Raw genomic sequence first — 19,422 nt, 5'->3', positions numbered from 1 at the left:
CCTTTCAGGCGTCTGGTCTCGTTTTGGGTACCGCAACGGAGGAGTCCCTAGAATGGGGTCGGAACGGGTACGGCAAAGTCCGGGTCACGCCCACTTTTGGCGGTGGAAACGCGATCCGACCCGCACCTTTGCGATCCGATCCGTTCCGCACCCTGCAGTGGAAATGCGCCATTTTTTGCGATCCAATCCGTTCCGCACCCTGCAGTGGAAACGCGGCATTATAGGCTCGTAATTTCTCTGGTGTAGGCCTACAAGCTCGGTTTCTCTATTAAATACGTAAGGGATAATGTATAGAACGCCGGTCATTATCGAGAAAATAAGCCCCGACAGGGCGAACAGGACACCGACGCGCAGCGGAGGTGTCCTGTTCGCCATGAAGGGGCTTATAAAAATAATTCACCGCCGGAAGTTGTGAAGTGCCCATGCAAGTGAACGGAACGTTGAAAAGACCCGTGTAATAAGTATATATATATATATATATCTGGCCACTGTATATTCGGCCACTTGCTGACGTCTTCAACCCACTCATTAATAGTACACGGATCTGGAAGTCGGACACCATTGTCAAAGTCAACTTGTTGAAGTAAAATTCGCGATCTTGTGTTGATAGCTTGACAAGCTGTTGATCTCTGCCATACTTCCGTTGCCGGACTGCGCGCGCATGCGTTCTACGTCATCATTGTGTACAAACAGTAAAAGGGTCTATTGGTGCGGTTTGAACAGAAACGCACTCTCTGGTGTTGTATGCTTATTGATTGCAGAAAGCGGCCCGGAGAGATTTCTGTAGATAAACTATGAGGTAAGTCCAGCTGCAAGCGAGTCAAAGTTCCTCTATTCATCCTCTATTCACATCAGCGACATCCGATTGTATTTAAGGGCGATGAACTCACTAATATTTATCCTCTACGGGAAGCTCGGGTCGTTCTCTCTGTACAACTTACCCCCTGTCATGTGATTAATGTCATGTGATCCCGTCACGGAGCGCGCTCCTAGCGTGAGGCGGCCGCACGTGACTGACAATGCTGTTTTTGCTCTCGTGTAAGCAGAGCGTTTTCATGTAGTGTTGTGTGGATTGATCCTAAAATAGCGATACTGCCGATCCCAACATTTCCTATTCTTGGATTGATTCTGATATTTACATATCGATATCATGAAGCGGTGGTCTGAGGGGGTCGAGGTAGTTCGTAGCTGCTCGGGCAGACAGCCGTCCATCAGTGAGTGGTTTGGCAGCGGCAGCCCTCATCCCGGTACAGAGAGGGTGCATTTCTATGGCAACGGTCATCACTGTCTGTCGAGGCTGCAGGGACGCAAACCGCTGTCTTTTCTGTCTAGCACCTCTCCTGCTAAGAGAACTGTAAATGGTTGAAATGACAGTGTGCCAGGCTTTCGACTGTTAATATGCATGATACGGTTGAGTTGCTTTGATTTAGAAAACGGCAGCCACCGTATTCGATAACAACCAGTCCGAGTTAACTTAATCACAGCAAATACTTAAATTGTGCGAATGATGGTTAAACTGATTGTTTGAAATAATATAGTTTGCTTGAGTCGTGAGCTTGTCTTATCGCGCTCGCGATAAGACAAGACCTCAATGACCTCAATGTGACGTAATAGCATAGTGACGGCGGTCCCCCTAGGGGAGACGGTGAGTGGCACTGGCACATCTGTCTTTCTGTTCACCCCTGATGCGTTTGTACCCCTGACGCCTCGTTTCCACATACGTATGTTTTTCGTATCCGTGCTTCCGTACATTTACGGAAGGGGGCGCTAGTGTTTTACGTACGGACATGCATTTATTTAAGGTCAGCCAAAAAGATTGGGGAACGTATGATAATGGCCGTTTTTAGGAGACCGGTACTTTGGAACATGAGGATCGAAATATACAGAGATAAAAACAAAACCAACCAGGCTTGGAAAGAGATCGGCGAGGAGTTTGGCCTGCCAGGTAGCCTACTTACATGTTTTGTGAAAAACATAAAAACTTTCACGGTATCTCCGTAAAACGACGGCGAAAGTTAAATTTTTTGAACGTGTATTACGGACATACCGGACAGAAATTTTACGGAGGGCAGGAGTCTCGGAGGAAAAACGGACATTACGGAGAATCGAATGGACTTTCGGTCGGAGACGGTTGGATCGCATACGAGAATGTACGTATGTGGAAACGAGGCCTGAGGCTTGGTTTGGCGTGTGCGTGATCAAACAACGGGGGTTTAAAGGTTAAACGGGCCGTTTAGCTCGATCAATCGATATTTGCATTGTTTGATCAGCTACACTCAGAAGAAGCCTGGGAGAGGTTATAATGAGGGTCCTACAGCCTCGGTCTGTTGTGGAAGAGGAAGGTTTCCAGGGATTTGTGAGAGCTCTTGACCCATGATATAAATCAAAAAAATGACAGTTAATCTCTGGTTAATCTGTTTGAGTGCAAAGGCAACGTTTTTTTTTTTTTAAAGGACCACACAAAAAGTGGTGCTTACCGATGATATGTGGACTTCAGTGTCCAGAGGCTACTTGACTGTCACAAGTCATTTCACTGAAAATTGGCACATGAGTGAATATTTTTTGTTCTTTTTGTTTTGGATTTTCCATGGGCAGCATCCAGCTGATAATATCAGTTCAGAGCCTCAATGAATCATGGATGAATGGGGCCTAACGGAGAAGGTTGGGGTATATGTGAGTGACGCACCATGGGGAGAAAATTGCCGCAGTGGGTGGAAATATTATCCTTGTTTTGTAAGAAGGTATTATTGTAGCAAGAGTCTTTAGCACCTGTAACTGCAGATTTTGAATGCGTACACTGAAGTCACAGTAAATTTGAAGTCGTAAATGTTTATTTTGCATGTGTAGGCCTACTGTTCAGTACATTTTAAGTCGTAAATATTTTTTCTACCATTGTAAACACTAAATAGGGTCTATAAGTACACAAGTCTGTGTTACAGGTGCACAAATCATTTTGCTACAATCATTGCAGCGCAGTTGGTGCAAAACACATTCGCACACCCGTGTTTCATAATCTGAGAACATGCCCAAAATGTGTCCATTCGTAAATATGAGCTAATGCATCAGAAGTTGCACAACAGTGAAAAATTTCCTGACAAATAAAATGATAAAGAACGCTATGTTGATTCAGCATTTTAATGAGCGAACACAAGTCCATCATTACAACTGCTCAAATCTGCTCCTGTAAGTCTAAGTCTCATGTGTGGGGTAGCAGGTAGTTTTGCAACACGTCTAGGTGGTACATGTGTAGTAAAAGTGATTTGTATCCGTAGATGCCTAAAAAGCAGAGCGTCCGTGGGCGGGACAAAATAGTTCCGCCCATAATTTCCTAATCCAATGAGAGTCACCGGCAGGGATGCATTTTTTGCGTGGGATACTTAATTTCTCAAGAAGTAAAGAGGGCGTCCTACTGAACGGAGGTGGGTATCCTACATTATGTTAAATGAAATGACTTGGTTCAAGTGAATTACCCCCAAAGTATTGCATTAACATGCCGCAAATGTCCTTCAATGTATTTTAATGGTCACCATAACATAAGTTCAGAAATGTCTTTGATGCTGCATGCCAACTGGCATTTTATTTCAGACCAATTCAAAAGTGCCAAAGGCTATGCGGCAGCGGCGACCCTCCCGAGGCTCTGTCAAGTGCTCAATGGACAAGCATGAGTACCACTAGCCTAGCTATCTGGTGATCGCGAAGCAAATTGTCATTTTACCGGTACAAACCGGCACTTTTCGAATCATTTGGGCGATGGGGGGGATTCAAACTATTTTCGAATAATTTGGGGGGGGGGGGCAACTTCAAACAGGCGGCGCAGCAGCCAAGACATTTCTGAGCTCATGTTATGGCGACCATTAAAATACATTGAAGGACATTTGCGGCATGTTAATGCAATACTTTGGGGAGAATTTGCTTGAACTAAGTCATTTCATTCAACATAATGTAGGATACCCACCTCCGTTCAGTAGGACGCCCTCTTCCCTTCTCCAGAAATGGATTATCCCGCGCAAAGAGTATGCGATCTTTATAGGTCCATGGCTGGCATGCGATGGGTCCCAGTATTATTTGAAAAATACAGAGCCATAGAGAGAAGAGTTGCGACATTCTCTGATCTCGCCGGCAGGCTGGTCACGGGGTTCATGTAAGCCTGTATAGTTCCAAAACATGCTGCGTGTTCTTCAATGGGACTGACAGCAGTGATTACAATATTGAATGGTAAATATAAATTAAAAAACGTTTTTAAGTTTGAGGGAAAGCTTCACGTTCGTGTTAGCATGGGTAGCACTGGCTACTGACTTTAGTGGCTTAACCTTAACTTTTACCTTACATCTGTTCTGAAATCAAAGCCGATTCAAGATGTTAATTTTTGCGCAACTGGACTATTGCATTTCCTTGATTTTGCTTGTAATTCCGATTCACTTACCCGTGGTCAGAGAGCGCTTGAGAAAGCAGAGTAGCAACAGTCCATTTAGCATTTAGTTTACAGGCAACTTCTTCTGATGAGGCAGGAGCTGACCACACAACCATGATATTTTTAAGACTAAGCCATACACAAAGTATCACATATATTCAAGAACAACAAATCATTACGCTTGGATGAATTAAATAGTATTTTTTTTATTAAAGGCACCCAGTGCAACTTTATGTAAACATTCAATGAAAAATAAACATTCAATTTCTAGTCTTTTTTACACGTAGTAAGTTTCAATAACTCCATACCATTACATATCGACATTCAAGGAGCAAAGATGAGACGTCGTTGTGTGGTGAGAACTGATAGAAAATCGTAAACAACAATCGCCAGTGGAGAGAAGCCATTTTTCCATTGACTGGAAGCCTGCTTTATTTATTGTAGGTTACAAAAAATAAAGAAAATGGCGGCATTGTTGTTGTTATCGATTTTGTATCAGTTCTCACCACACAACGACGTCTCATCTTTGCTGCTTAAATGTCGGTATGTAATGGTATGGAGTTATTGAAACTTACTACGTGTAAAAAAGACTAGAAATTGAATGTTTATTTTTAAGCCTCGAAAGTTGCACTGGGTGCCTTTAAACAATGGGTGAGACAACAAGTGTGTGTGTGTGTGTATTCAACTTGAATATTGAATATTCAAGTTGAATACAATATTGTATATATTGCAATATATCAACCCAGTCGCCAAGAAAAAACGTTGACGGTGTACGTTTCCATGAACACTGGATACGTAGCATTTCAACGTAAAAAATAGCGTTATACCTACAGTATCCACGCGTGCCGCTGTGGAGGCGGGTTTCGAGGTTTGGGTTTCACGGCTTTCGCGGCAAATTGTGGACACGATTGATTGTTTAGGGGGGGGGGGAGGTAGACTGTTGTTGACCGGGGGGGGGGAGACACGTTTGTTGAGGGGGACGACGACGACACGATTGTAGGGGGGGGGGGGGGGGCGACACGTTTGTTGAGGGGGGGGGGGAGACACGTTAGTAGGGGGGGGGGCACGCACGACAACGAGAGTTGGTTTTTATTGAACGCTCGACAACGAGAGTTGGTTTTTATTGAACGAGACTTCAACACGGAACAGCTGCACGAAACGATGGTCACGTCACTCTCGGTGACGGTGTCGACAACAATGAACACACGAACAATGTTAATAGAACAACACACAACCACATAACATCCCGAACCCATTAACCCCACTTAATCCTAACAACAAAACGAGTTAACAAAAGCCCCTTTTGTCAACTGACAACCCCAATTCCCAGAATCCCCCGTGACTCCGGAACACGGCGTAGCCTATATTAATCTTTATTATCTGAATGGGAAATGCAATATTTTAGGAGAGATACACCATTAAACGCGTTTCTAATGACATTTCTAGCGAGAAATGTACATTTTCCTTACATAATCTTCAGTCAGTGAATGTGTATGATCTTTAGTTTTATAGTTATTAGGATTTGATCGGCTCGCTCGCATGTTTCAACGACGTCAGGTTGTTAGGAATAGGGACGCTGCTTTCGCTAAACTAGCAGCTCACGTGCTTCCTGCGTTTGTGTTATTAAACTGTTACTTTATGTAACTTTTAATGATATCATCTTGTTAGAAACACGTATATCTGAGAGCCAACCCAGTCGCCAAAAGCATACGTTGACAGTGTACGTTTCGTGAACACTGGATTACGTCGCATTTCAACATAAAATAGCGTGTTATACACACACACAAGCACACACACGCACACGCACGCACAGACACACACAGACACAGACACACACACACACACACACGCACACGGTGCATTTCGCTGCTAAAACAACAACAAAATTCCCTCAAATATTATTACTAAAGAACCGTTTTCCAAAGAACGAAATGTAAACCAATGCATTCTGAATGGGAGTGTTTCTCCGATTTTTCCATGCTACACAGAACGAAATGTAAACCCATGCAAATAAAGACTTCATGGTCATAATAATTTAAATATCATTAATCTCCTGAGTGTGTTGGGTGGTATTCTATTTTTTTCAACGGGGCTGGTGCCGTCTCCTTTTGACCTTTTGACCCCAGACTTCTGGGGGAATAGCTGAATCAATTCATTAGTCAATCAGAAGCATGTAAATATCTTCCCGGTGGCGTAGGAGGACGAACAAGGTGTCCTTCAACATCTACGCTTCCAGGCGATTGCAACGGTGCCACACATGAGCATATTCGAACATGTTTAATGGTAGTAATTAGCTGTCGAAATTGGAGGCCTTAATCAATAATGAGCAGCTATTGATTTGCTTCCCGATAAAAATTTGTGACAAATGACAGCATCTACACGTTGAGCTGAGTCCAATGACACCAAGCATTACACTCTAGCTAATGGTAACATGTATTTTACATGGTACACCTAGGTCTAGGACATGATCTCATTGGACTCAGCTTAACGTGTAGATGCTAATTAACATGTAATTTGTCAAAAATCTCCATCGGGAAGCAAATCTATAGCTGGTCATTATTGATAAAGGCCTCCAAAATCGACAGCTAATTACTACCCCGAAACATATTCAAATATGATCATGTGTGGCACTGTTGCAATCGTCTCGAAACGTAGATGTCAAAGGACACCTTGTTTGCCCTGTTGCACGACCGGGAAGATATTTTCATACTTCTAATGGATTGATTCATATTTTAAGGTTCTCGGAGTGAGACTTTAAGCGGCTGCAGCAGAAGTGTTGAGACGAAAGATGATATCAAGACATTAATAGAATATTCCCATTCACATTATGATTCTTCGTCATAACATCCGACCAAACATCCTTTACATTCACCGAGCGAAGATTATGAAAGTCCAGGCCCCCCCTTCCTGCACTCGGGGTCCGACCGGGCCAAGTTTCGGTGCGGGGGTCCCAGTTATGCCCTCGAATATGGTATTCAAATTTCAGGGCGGTAGGACCTTCCTATCTCAAAAACTGTTTTTCCACTACATTCTGAACCATTAGGTCTCGCAGGCAACACTTCTGAAGGGGCTTTGTCCAAATGACAGTCCATTTGGGAAAACTTTTTTTCTCTATGGGCTAGAACTACAAATCTTGGATATGTCGTTCTCGGGGCCCCGGGAAATGTGTGTAAACATTTTAGCATCCCTAGCTATCTCGAAAAGGCCGGAAATGGGGCGTGACCTCCAACAGTACAGTCACTGTACATAAGGCAGAGGTTAGTTTCTAGGCCCCATTTTTTGCGGGATGGAGGTGTACATTTGTGGCTTAATGTGTGTAGACACAGCTGGCCTGTGGCCACGTCTTTGAAGTCTGGGGTCAAAAGGTCAAAAGGAGCCGGCACCACGCCGCTTATGAGATAACAAAAAGTGAATCTGTATTTCTCTCATAACATTTTGTCATTATTGAAGAGAGGCCTGATTCTCAGATATGCATGTTGGACTGTTAGGGTATAGGTCTGGGAAGAACTTCAGGCCAAAATCGTGCAAGCGAGCCGCTGGGTGCAGGTGCAACGAGATGGAGCACTTGCTGAGTCATTTCCTGTAGGGCTGGAGCCACAGGTTGAAGCGTATATGCGTCCTTTGAAACCCCCTTTGATATATAAGAGACCCCAAGTAGGGCTGGGCGATATATCGAATATATGCGATGTATCGCGAGATGTTCTCCAGGGGATGTATAAAATGCCCATATCGCGAACATCGAATATAAATTGGGACACAATGTTTCTTTTTGCCGCCGCCGGCATACTCGTTGTGCTTTCACGCGACGGGGCGACAAGATCTCATACAAAGTGAACGTAGAGACGCGTATCTGCCAATCAGCGTTCAACAGCGTGGCCACTGAGTGACATGTGTAACGTAACAGCCAACCAGCGTTCAACCGTCAAACTCGGTGCAGTGCAGTCCGGGGTGAACTGCAGCACGGAGGAGAAAGTGATTGTTGCCGTTTGCGACTCCCGGAGCTCTATATATAATAATATATAATATAATGTAATATAATTGGTTATATAATATCACGGATAAAAGCTCTGTGCGCCTCCTGATGGCCGTAGCGTGGGGAGCTCTCATAGGGATTGGGCTTCTCGGGGTTTGTTTAACGCACAGCGTTCCCTTCTCTCGCTATTTCCGGTGGCTCTCTAAACTCACTCCCCCCGCCCATTGCGAGTCCACGAGATTCTCATGGACGCGCGTGTGTGACGTAGTCTGGAAGGCGCGCTGCTGTAGGTGCGTGTACCTCCGACTGGTGAGTGAGAACAGCCAGAAAGAGAAAAAAGGATGGAAACTGAGGATTTGGTTTCGAAAAAGAATAGCACTGGATCCTTCGTCTGGCAGTGTATATATAATAATTATTATTCAAACTGTCAATAAATAATTAACGGTTTGAATAAATGCTGTGTTGGTAAATCTAACTTGCTGTGATTTTCCTTTTCTTATGTGCAAGTTCTAAATTGTTCCAATAGAAAGCACTGATGAGTTTAAACAATATGTTGTTTCATGTAATCTACATGCAGACTTATGTTTCAGTAATACTAGAATTATTACTGACGTAACATTATGCCAGACATGGTTGAATCGAGCATTTATGATGTGCTCTAGAGGAGATTCAAAATATATCGAGATATATATCGTGTATCGAGATATAGTAAAAAAATATCGAGATATCCATTTTGGCCCATATCGCCCAGCCCTAACCCCAAGGTACAGTTTACTTAAATGTTCTCGCCTCAGTCACCTATTGCATCACTTCCTTTAGGGCTTCGGCCTCCTAATTGATCATTGTAGTATAATTGAATGCCCTCTTTCATATTATATGATACTTCCACCACTGGGACGTGGCAACAACTCTCCAATTCCATATGGGGAGGGGGGGGGGGATGCTTTTGGACAGTAGGGGTGTACACTAGACATAAATAGGAAGCAAACTCAGGAGAAGGAATGACCTCTCACAAATATTTATTGAATAAATTGTTTCAAATAACCCTGCCTCGTTAAATCAATGAACTTGGTGTTTTGCTTTCAAAAATAGGTTATAGAAGAAGTCTAAACTGCAGAAAATAAAAACATCCAAGCTGCCTTTTAAGGATACCTCGGAATATCTGTCTATTTTTTTAACCGTCGGACCCCAGTTTACGACAAAAACAACACAATTTACGGCAGCTCCTTTGCCGCGTGGTTTTTAGAGCCATGTAAGGATTAGAGGGGGCGGTCGATAGCAACCACCATAGCAACCATGACGGTCAAGTGACTGGATGCAGCCCCGTTGAAAAAAATAGAATACCTCCCTACACACTCAGTAGTAGCTTAATGATATTTTAATTATTATGACCATGAAGTCTTTATTTGTATGGGTTTACATTTCGTTCTGTGTAGCATGGAAAAATCGGAGAAACACTCCCATTCAGAATGCATTGGTTTACATTTCGTTCTTTGGGGCACAGTTATTATTATTATTATTATTAATTTTTTTCAGTTTTTGTGGAGGTGCTTCAAAGATGCTAATTTTTCTGCAATAATCCAAAATCCAATGGAAAAACCCGTTGGCTTTTTGTCAAGGGAAACCCAGGTCGACGCTCACTTCCGGGTTTGCCAACATACGTCATCCCTCCACCACTATATACTGTAAAAACACATGTTCAAGTTGAATGATAATGCATGAATCTATTCATGCTATTCATGACAATTATTTTGGCCATGGTGGATCCAGATCTGCTCCGGAGCATTTCTTCACCTCGGGCAACAGCGCAGGGTTGCCAGGTCCTGCCTGCAAAAAACGTCCTGCCCACATACCGTTCAAAATCCACCCAAAATGTCCGAGAAGCAGCCCAAGTTGTTGTTTTAGCAGCGAAATGCAGTGTGTGTGTGTGTGTGTGTGTGTGTGTGTGTGTGTGTGTGTGTGTGTGTGTGTGTGTGTGTGTGTGTGTGTGTGTGTGTGTGTGTGTGTGTGTGTGTGTGTGTGTGTGTGTGTGTGTGTGTGCGCGCTTAGCACGCTATTTTGAAATGCGACGTAATCCAGTGTTCACGAAAACGGACACTGTCAACGTATGCTTTTGGCTACTGGGTTGGCTCTCAGATAAACGGGTTTCTAACAAGATGATATTTTAGCGTCACAGGGTTTGGGAGGAAGGTGCGGGCCTTCTGAGAGGGGGTTCCGGGGGTTTCCTTCCGGGCGGGAGTTTTGGTTGTTGTAGTTTTCCGGTGGAGCTGTGCCTGCCTGTCCGATTGTGGAATCCAATAAACCTGCTATCAAGCTTACTTCGCTCAATACCTCGCCTGTGGTTATTACAATATCATTAAAAGTTACATAAAGTAACGGTTTAATAACACAAACGCAGGAAACACGTGAGCTGCTAGTTTAGCGAAAGCAGCGTCCCCAACCTGACGTCGTTGAAACATGCGAGCGAGACGATTAAATCTTCCTAATAACTATAAAACTAAAGATCAGACACAATCACTGAATGAAGATTATGCAAGTAAAAAGTATATTTCTTGCTAGAAATGTTATTTGAAACACGTTTAACGCTGAATCGATCCTAAAATATTGCATTTCCCATTCAGATAATAAAGATCATACACATTCACTGACTGAAGATTATGCAAGGAAAATGTACATTTCTCGCTAGAAATGTCATTAGAAACACGTTTAATTGTGTATCTGTCCTAAAATATTGCATTTCCCATTCAGATAATAACGATTAATATGGCTACGCGCGTCCCGAGCAACCACGAGCGTCCACGAGCGGCCCCGAGACTTCAGAATGTCGTTATTTGCATGACCGCTAGAGGCGCTAAATACGCTCCAGTGGGTCGTAATTTGGGGCGGTACAAACAACCTATGCGGTCGTATTTTCTAGGAGGACAGGCTGCTCTATATATATATATATATATATACTGTAAATATAACACAAAAATATATTCTAGAGTGCAAAGGTGTCCCTCCACCAGTGAAGGTGGCTATTGCACTTAGGGTGCACTCACACTAGGCCATCTGGCCGTGGCCGTTGGCCGTTTTCACACCTAAGCGTGCTCAACTGGCCCCATTGTTCTCTGGCCTGCTTTCACACTAGGCCATCTGGCCGTGGCCGTTGGCCGTCGCTCGCAACTGTGGCCTGGCCACGGTAGGCTCTTGTGCATACGTCATCACGTCGTAACACGTCATCACCAAGCGTCCGCTGCATTGACCATAATAAAGTCTGCCGCAAGTCAGAGTTTTAACAACAATGGACAACAACACAGAGAACACACCAACAGTTGAACCGCTTGACGCCATGTTTACCGTTTAATGGGAAAGAAGGCTCGTCGCCTTTATTATGTCCATGGTCGTCGCATGGACTATACGTCATCCAGCTCAGGTTGCGTAGCCGTGCGTGTGCGCGTGTCGGCTCATTAGCATCTGTACCGTAGCGGCCCGGACTGTAGCAGCACACCTCTCCCAAGTGGCCATATTGGCCTGGCCAGACTGGCCACACTCACACTGGCAGATTTGAGCACGGTTAGGTGTGAAAACGGCCACGGCCAGATGGCCTAGTGTGAGTGCACCCTTAGTGACATATTGTTGCGCAACCCTTGAATAGCAGCAGTTGTAAAAGTATCTCATGATTGTTGAAGTCGTAAAAATTATACAGGAAATACAATATGCTAAAGGTATTGGTATGGGTATTGGTATCGGTGATTCCAGCCTGGTTTTTACTTGGTATGGGAGAGGAGATGAGTGGTATGGCTCATCACTAATGTCTTCTGCTCACACGGCGGTGATCCTCTGGCCCGGAGCCAGCCATGGCCACAGTAGGTTAAAGTCGATGTTAAGGTGAAGTCCACACTCCTCTCGAAGTGCACGGAGGATTTCTTCGGGTACATGATCATGACTTCAGTGCTTGATAGAGATACAACTCCTGGCGGGAAACCACTTACATGAAGTCCAAGTCATTTGTATTCAACTAAACCTAACCGACTAACCCTAACCTGTCGCTGTGCAAGTTTTGTCGAATTTGTCGCGCCACAACAAGATATCCACCATTGCATGTCTTTACCTTTTGTGGAAGAGGGAGAGACGTCGGAGGACCCGACGCAGTATATTCATAATATTGTAATGACCACAGAAGAGGCAGTGAATGAATTATTTGAATTATATTGAATAGACAGAAATTTATTGGATAGGCCTACCTAATAAACCATTGGAACCCACAAGACCGGAAACCATAGCAACGCAGGTAAACAAACCCCGAGAAGCCCAATCCCGATGAGAGCTCCCCGCGCTACAGCCATCCGGAGGCGCACAGAGCTTTTGGCCGTGATATTATATATACAAATATTATATTATATACTATTATATTATCTATAGAGCTCCGGGAGTCGCAAACGGCAACAATCACTTTCTCCTCCATGCTGCAGTTCACCCCGGACTGCACTGCACTGAGTTTGACGTTTGAACGCTGATTGGCTGTTACGTTACACATGTGACTCAGTGGCCACGCTGTTGAACGCTGATTGGCTGTCATCACGCGAAATTCGCGTCAAAGTTGAAATATTTGAACTCGAGCGAATTTGTCGGGCCACAAATCCTCGTGAACGCGCTCGCCTGTGAATTGGCGAAAGTGTGGCGCGACAAATCAAAACTTGTCGCCGGTTTTCTCGCGCGAAAAACTCGCCCGATACGTGTCTATACATAATAATAATAATAATAATACATTTAATTTAGAGGCGCCTTTCAAGACACCCAAGGTCACCATTGTCAACAATATACGTTCACTTTGTATGGGATCCTGTCGCCCGTCACGTTTGGTGTGAACGCACTGTAGGGGGCCACTCACACTAGGGCCGTTTGCCTGTTCCGTGCCTCAGGAAGATTCAGCACGATTCCCCCCCTCCCCACTCCCCCCGCTGGCCCTTGGTCACACTGCTCCCAAAGGCCGTGGCCTGGGCACGATTGCTCCTTCATACATACGTCATCACGTCGTAATACGATAAATACGCCATCACCAAGCGTGGTGTCCAGCTGCGACTGAATGCTGTGGTCGGCCCAAATTTCAAGTAAACACTCGACTTCACTATCGCACCAATGTAAACCCACTCGTTAACCGCTTGCGGCCATTGTTTAAAATGATTGTTGTGGGGAAGAAGGGCATGGACCTATAAAGAAAGAAGGGTCGCGCAAGGACTACGTCATCCAGCTCACGTTGCGTATCCGCGCGTCATCTCATTAGCATCATTACTTTGGCCACGGCACACCTCTCCCAAGTGTGCCGTGGCCAAGGGGCTGTTCCGTGCTGGAATACGGATGGCGTGGTCACACTAGCCAAACTTTCTAGACTTAAGTATGCAAATGAGCTCAGGCACGGGGCCGCGGCCCCAGTGTGAGTGCCCCCTAACGCGCGTAACGTGTTCAGTGTGGCCGCACCTCAGTGTTGTACCTGTCAGTTTTGAAGTTCCACAAAACATTAACATGCACGCAATGAATAAAAGCAGGATCACCAGGCACAGTGAACCAGAGCCTAAGGGCGCACTCATACTAGGCCATCTGGCCGTGGCCGTTTTCACACCTAACCGTGCTCAAATCTGCCAGTGTGAGTGTGGCCAGTCTGGCCAACTTGGCCACTTGGGAGAGGTGTGCTGCTACAGTACGGGCCGCCACGGTACAGATGCTAATAAGCCGACACGTGCACACGCACGGCTACGCAACCTGAGCTGGATGACGTGAAGTTCATGCGACGACCATGGACATAATAAAGGCAACGAGCCTTCTTTCCCATTAAACAGTTAACATGGCGTCAAGCGGTTCAACTGTTGGTTCACGTTGTTCCCATAGAGAAGTCGAGTGTCTGTTAGTCCTTTGGGCAGACGATAAGCAACAGACTCAGCAAAGTGCGAACTGTGTTCTCTGTGTTGTTGTCCATTGATGTTAAAACTCTGACTGGCGGCAGACTTTATTATGGTCCATGCAGCGGACGCTTGGTGATGACGTGTTACGACGTGATGACGTATGTACAAGAGCCTACCGTGGCCCAGGCCACAGTTGCGACGGCAAACGGCCACGGCCAGATGGCCTAGTGTGAGTGTAGGCCAGAGAACAATGGGGCCAGTTGAGCACGGTTAGGTGTGAAAACGGCCAACGGCCATGGCCAGATGGCCTAGTGTGAGTGGAGGACATCCCTATGATCCCTGGGTCCTATGTTCCCCGGGTCCTATGTTCTCCGCTCGGGGAACATAGGACCCTTTTTTAAAAAGAAGGTCCTATGTTCCCCGTTTTTCCTAAAAAGGGTCCTATGTTCCCCTGTAGCCATACATACCGGGGAGCATAGGACCCTTTTTGGGAAAAGCGGGGAACATAGGACCCTTTTCTGGGAAAAGGGTCCTATGTTCCCCGCAATCTATCAATCTTTAAAAATATTTAAACTTTGACGCGACATTCGCGTGATGACAACCAATCGGCGTTCAACAGCGTGGCCACTGAGTGACATGTGTAACGTATCAGCCAATCAGCGTTCAACCGGCCAACTCAGTGCAGTGCAGTCCGGGGTGAACTGCAGCATTGAGGAGAAAGTGATTGCTGCTGTTTGCGACTCCCGGAGCTCTTTATGTATATTATATAATATAATTGTATAATAATATCACGGCCAAAAGCTCTGTGCGCCTCCGGATGGCCGTAGCGCGGGGAGCTCTCGTAGGGATTGGGCTTCTCGGGGTTTGTTTACCGGCGTATGAATAGACTGCGTCAGGTTCTCAGACGTCTCTCCCTCTTCCACAAAAGGTAAAGACATGCAATGGTAGGTATCTCGGCCAGAATTTGGCAGTAATGGTGGAAAAATTAACAGACCGGGGAACATAGAACCCTTTTTTTGAAAAAGGGTCCTATGTTCCCCGGTCTCATATGGCGCATTTCCACTGCAGGGTGCGGAACGGATCGGATCGCAAAGGTGCGGGTCGGATCGCGTTTCCACCGCCAAAAGTGGGCGTGACCCGGACTTTGCCGTACCCGTTCCGACCCCATTCTAGGGACTCCTCCGTTGCGGTACCCAAAACGAGACCAGACGCCTGAAAGGGTACCCTGGAATTCTAGCTACACCCCCCCTCCGTTGATTGGTCGACAGAATCGTCACTTCCGGGTGACGCGGGGATAAAAACAAACAAACAGTAGCCTCGAGGTATTATTCTTTACAATTAACATGTCGCGTAAAAAGCTTGCTTGGGCGAACAAGGAGGTGGAGAAGTTCGTCTGCATTCTTGCGGAGGAAGACGTTGTTTACGATGTTTACGTAGCTGCCGCGGCGATTGACATCCGGCCTACCACCAAGGGTACTGTCGGCAGTGGAAACGCGACCTCGGAACTGAGCTGGGCTATACTGCCCCCTCCCTACCGCCCCTTTGCGATCCGATCCGTTCCGCACCCTGCAGTGGAAACGCGGCAATACAAAGAGGGGAACATAGGACCCTTTTTTTTAAAAAAGGGTCCTATGTTCCCCAGTCTCATACAAAGAGGGGAACATAGGACCCGGGGAACATAGACACGCTCCTGTGTGACAGACCAAGAAAGGAAATAAATACTGAGTAACATTCAGATTGTGCCAGAATGTAAACAGTTTGCATTATCATTCAAAGAAAACTACACAAATCGAAAGCATTGCCTTGCTGTAGCGAATGTATTGTAGTTATTTAGTGTACTTCTAACACAGGAATTTTCTGATGAAGTTGAATAAATCAGCTTTCCTGTGTGTGTGTGTGTGTGTGTGTGTGTGTGTGTGTGTGTGTGTGTGTGTGTGTGTGTGTGTGTGTGTGTGTGTGTGTGTGAAATACATACACACGCACACATAATATGTATGCGTGTGTGTGTCTATATATATATATATATATATATATATATATATATATAATTGGCCATATAGTGCCAGGAAGACAAGCGTCCGCACGACAGAGTCAATATCAGCGTGGGGGGGGGGCTTCAAGTGCGTGCTGCTTTACGTGCGCGCCCCATAAATGTGATTTTCCTAAGATGAGCGCAACTCTCCACATGTCCAGATTTGTAGTGGTTTTCACCTCGATCAAGGCTTTTGTGCTCTCCTTGAAAGAAGGTGGTAAAGTGCACCAAAGACACACACACAGCCATATTCCGACTGCGGGATCTGTTTCCGAGTAGTGGTGACGTATATCATATACGCGTCGAGAGCAGCGGGAGTTGTAGTCCACAAAGCGCCCCACACAAAAACTAACCGTATCAAACTCCTACCCGCTAAATTATAGTTTTCTTTGCATGAAAAATTATCATTTAAATCCACAAACAACATATGTGTAATCCGGGGCATATAAAGACTGGGATCAGAAAATAATTACTTTCTCTCCATTGACACCCATTCATTTTTTTCGGTCTCATAGGTCCCATGAGCAATGGCGACTTACGAGCTCTATAGTGCACCATGTAATGCACCTGCACGTCGTAATAATACGCGTGCACGCCGTAATAATACGCGTGCATGGCTGCGTTAGTTGCGCGCGCCTCTTAAAGTCTTTTGCGCTCCCATTTATTATAGACATGACGCCATACCTTCTCAGGTAAGTCAATGTTTTCTGTTGTATCTGTCTTACCTTTGGGTAAGGTTTACTATACATTGACTTACGACTCAGGACATTGACTCATGAGTACAAGGGGTAGTTACACTTGTACAATGATTATTTAAAGAATAATGGCCGTGTCTTCAATATATCGAAAAATAAATGTTGGCTGTTTGGATGTGGAAATTATACACTGGTATGTAACTTCCTTGCAAAGTGAGTGCAATTAACAATTTAGATTTCTACTTTTGATTTTTATATTGATAAGATCAATATGAAAAGGGGAATCCAGCAGGGGTTGGTAAAACATTTGGGTGGCACACTGAAAAGGCAGTGTAATATAAATATTAATATCGTGTATAAAGTTAGAATAGCAGGTCATACTTTCAAATGATTGCTAAAGCTCTGTGTATACGCCTGTGTTCACAGGAGATAACCACAAGGTGTGACGAGGCCATAGTTCAGTGTAATCAATTTAGATGGCTATCTAGAAAAGTTGCAAAAAATGTTTGCGCGTCTGACTCGCCAAACCTACAACAACTACAATTCCTAAGGTGCACTCTCATCTAGCAGCAAAGCTGCTGCTGCTGCTGCCACGTTGAGGGAAGTGAGCTGTTATGTTGTGTTTTGTCGAGAATCTTGGGGCTCATGTCATGGGTAGAGCCGGCGGGTCGATTGAAACACTTTTCAGTTAGACGTCTTTTCCAAAGATGACGTTACGTATACAAATAATTTCAACATGTGATCAACAACTCAACTCACATGTGTGTTCTCTGGTTACAAGCGTAATTCAACACACGTGATGGATGATCGAGCTGTTATTTAACTTTGAACGTAAGTTGACATTTGTTTCAAACGCCCCGCCTAGTCGGGACGTTTGAAACACACCTGCGGGACGAATGAAACAGCATATTTTTCAAAATAAACTATTGACCGTACTCTTGTTTTTATGCAACATACCGGACACCATACTAGTGTACTCGTCATTGCTAAAATTTCACATAATTCCGCATAATAGGCTATAAATAGGTCAAATATATTTTTGGGTGAAAATTTCGATTAAAACTCACCTTTCTTCTTTTGGACGACTAAATTTGCATTAAATGTACTTATTTCCCAGTCCTAAGTCATGTTTAGGGATACACAGATGAACATCTTTTTATTTATTTTAAACAAAAACTACCAGGTCCACCGGATAACATGACAACTGTTGCGTTTGAAACAATTGTTTCAATCGTCCCGACAGCGACTATTGACACTTAAACCTTTTTTACCTCTAAACTTCAAAACTCTGACATTGCACACTTTAGCATAGGTTTAAGTACTAATTCATCGGTTGTATAGTCATATTATTATGGCATGAAACGAAAAACACAACTATTTATTACAAAAAAACTACCGCAGGAAGGATTTTACTTGGCGCACTCGAAAACAGGTTCGGCGGATTACATTTGAATGGTGGTCAGGTCATTACACGAAATTTCCCGGGGTTGGTCAGTCTTGCGTGCTGAACGTAGTGACGAAATTTGACGTGAATGCCTTGCATTGTTTTCGAGGAAATCGCTGTGTTTCAATCGTCCCGTGTTTCAATCGACCCGGCTCTCCCCTAGGCTACATTGGTGCAACATTTGGACGTTTTGAGGATGCATCATGGGAGATTTTGTTACCGATACTCATTTTGAGAGGACCCAAGAGGGTTGATAGAACGGTTACCAAATGGGGAGGAACCACATTGCACAGGTCCATAAAACATCAAACTTCAGTTCAGGTAGAGACACTACGGCATTTCTTGTGTACGTATTTGTCCTGTCAAAAAAGGCAACCATAGTCTCTGTATTTAACGAATTCCATAACAACAGCATTGGCCGAATTACTACTTTTTCGATGAAAAATCGATGCCTCCTCCCCCTCCCAGACTTCGGTGTTTTAGAGGGGGCAGTCTTTCTTGATTTGTAGCTGAATTAGTGTTCACCTTCCTCCACCAGGCCCACCCGGCTGGCCTCTCTGGCTTTGCTGGTGCTGATGCTGGGGGTTGATGAGGTCACCGGGTTAGGACTGGACTCAAGGCCCAACTTCGTCTTGATCATGGTGGACGACTTGGGGATTGGCGACGTGGGCTGCTATGGCAACCACACTATAAGGTAATATGACCTTAAAACAATGTCCTAATTATATGACCCTGTTGTGTTTTCTCTGTAAGGATCTGTACATCGATAAGTTGATTTATGATGTAATCAGCAGCAGTGGGTTGGGGTCCACTCCTCTAGAAGGTGATACACGAGTCATTTGCTTACCCCTGTCCCAAGATGGTGGATAATAGGAACATATAAATCTACGTATTATATATATATATATATATATATCTGTCTTTCAAAAAAGCAAAACATCTTTGAGTTAGTAACGCAAACTTACTTAAAAAAAGCTAGTCCAAT

The 19,422-nt window shown here is 44.7% G+C and overlaps 1 protein-coding gene across 2 annotated transcripts in view; it reads left to right on the top strand.

Moving 5' to 3' along the window:
• Positions 1 to 683: 683 nt before the first annotated feature.
• Positions 684 to 19,422, top strand: part of LOC132448493 (arylsulfatase D-like) — a 31,013-nt gene continuing 12,274 nt past the window's right edge. Inside the window, exons 1-2 of one of the 2 annotated variants that reach the window (XM_060039856.1) lie at positions 684 to 799; positions 18,976 to 19,131. In XM_060039856.1, coding sequence (XP_059895839.1) covers positions 795 to 799; positions 18,976 to 19,131 — 161 coding nt within the window. In that variant the 5' untranslated portion in view covers positions 684 to 794. Of the gene's footprint in view, positions 800 to 16,602; positions 16,991 to 18,975; positions 19,132 to 19,422 lie in introns of those variants that run through there. The other variant, XM_060039854.1, reaches the window with a different exon arrangement.

The sequence above is a fragment of the Gadus macrocephalus genome, chromosome 20, assembly GCF_031168955.1.
Source record: "Gadus macrocephalus chromosome 20, ASM3116895v1".
In the NCBI taxonomy this organism is placed as follows: Eukaryota; Metazoa; Chordata; class Actinopteri; order Gadiformes; family Gadidae; genus Gadus; species Gadus macrocephalus.
This window is presented reverse-complemented; position numbering and strand designations above follow the sequence as displayed.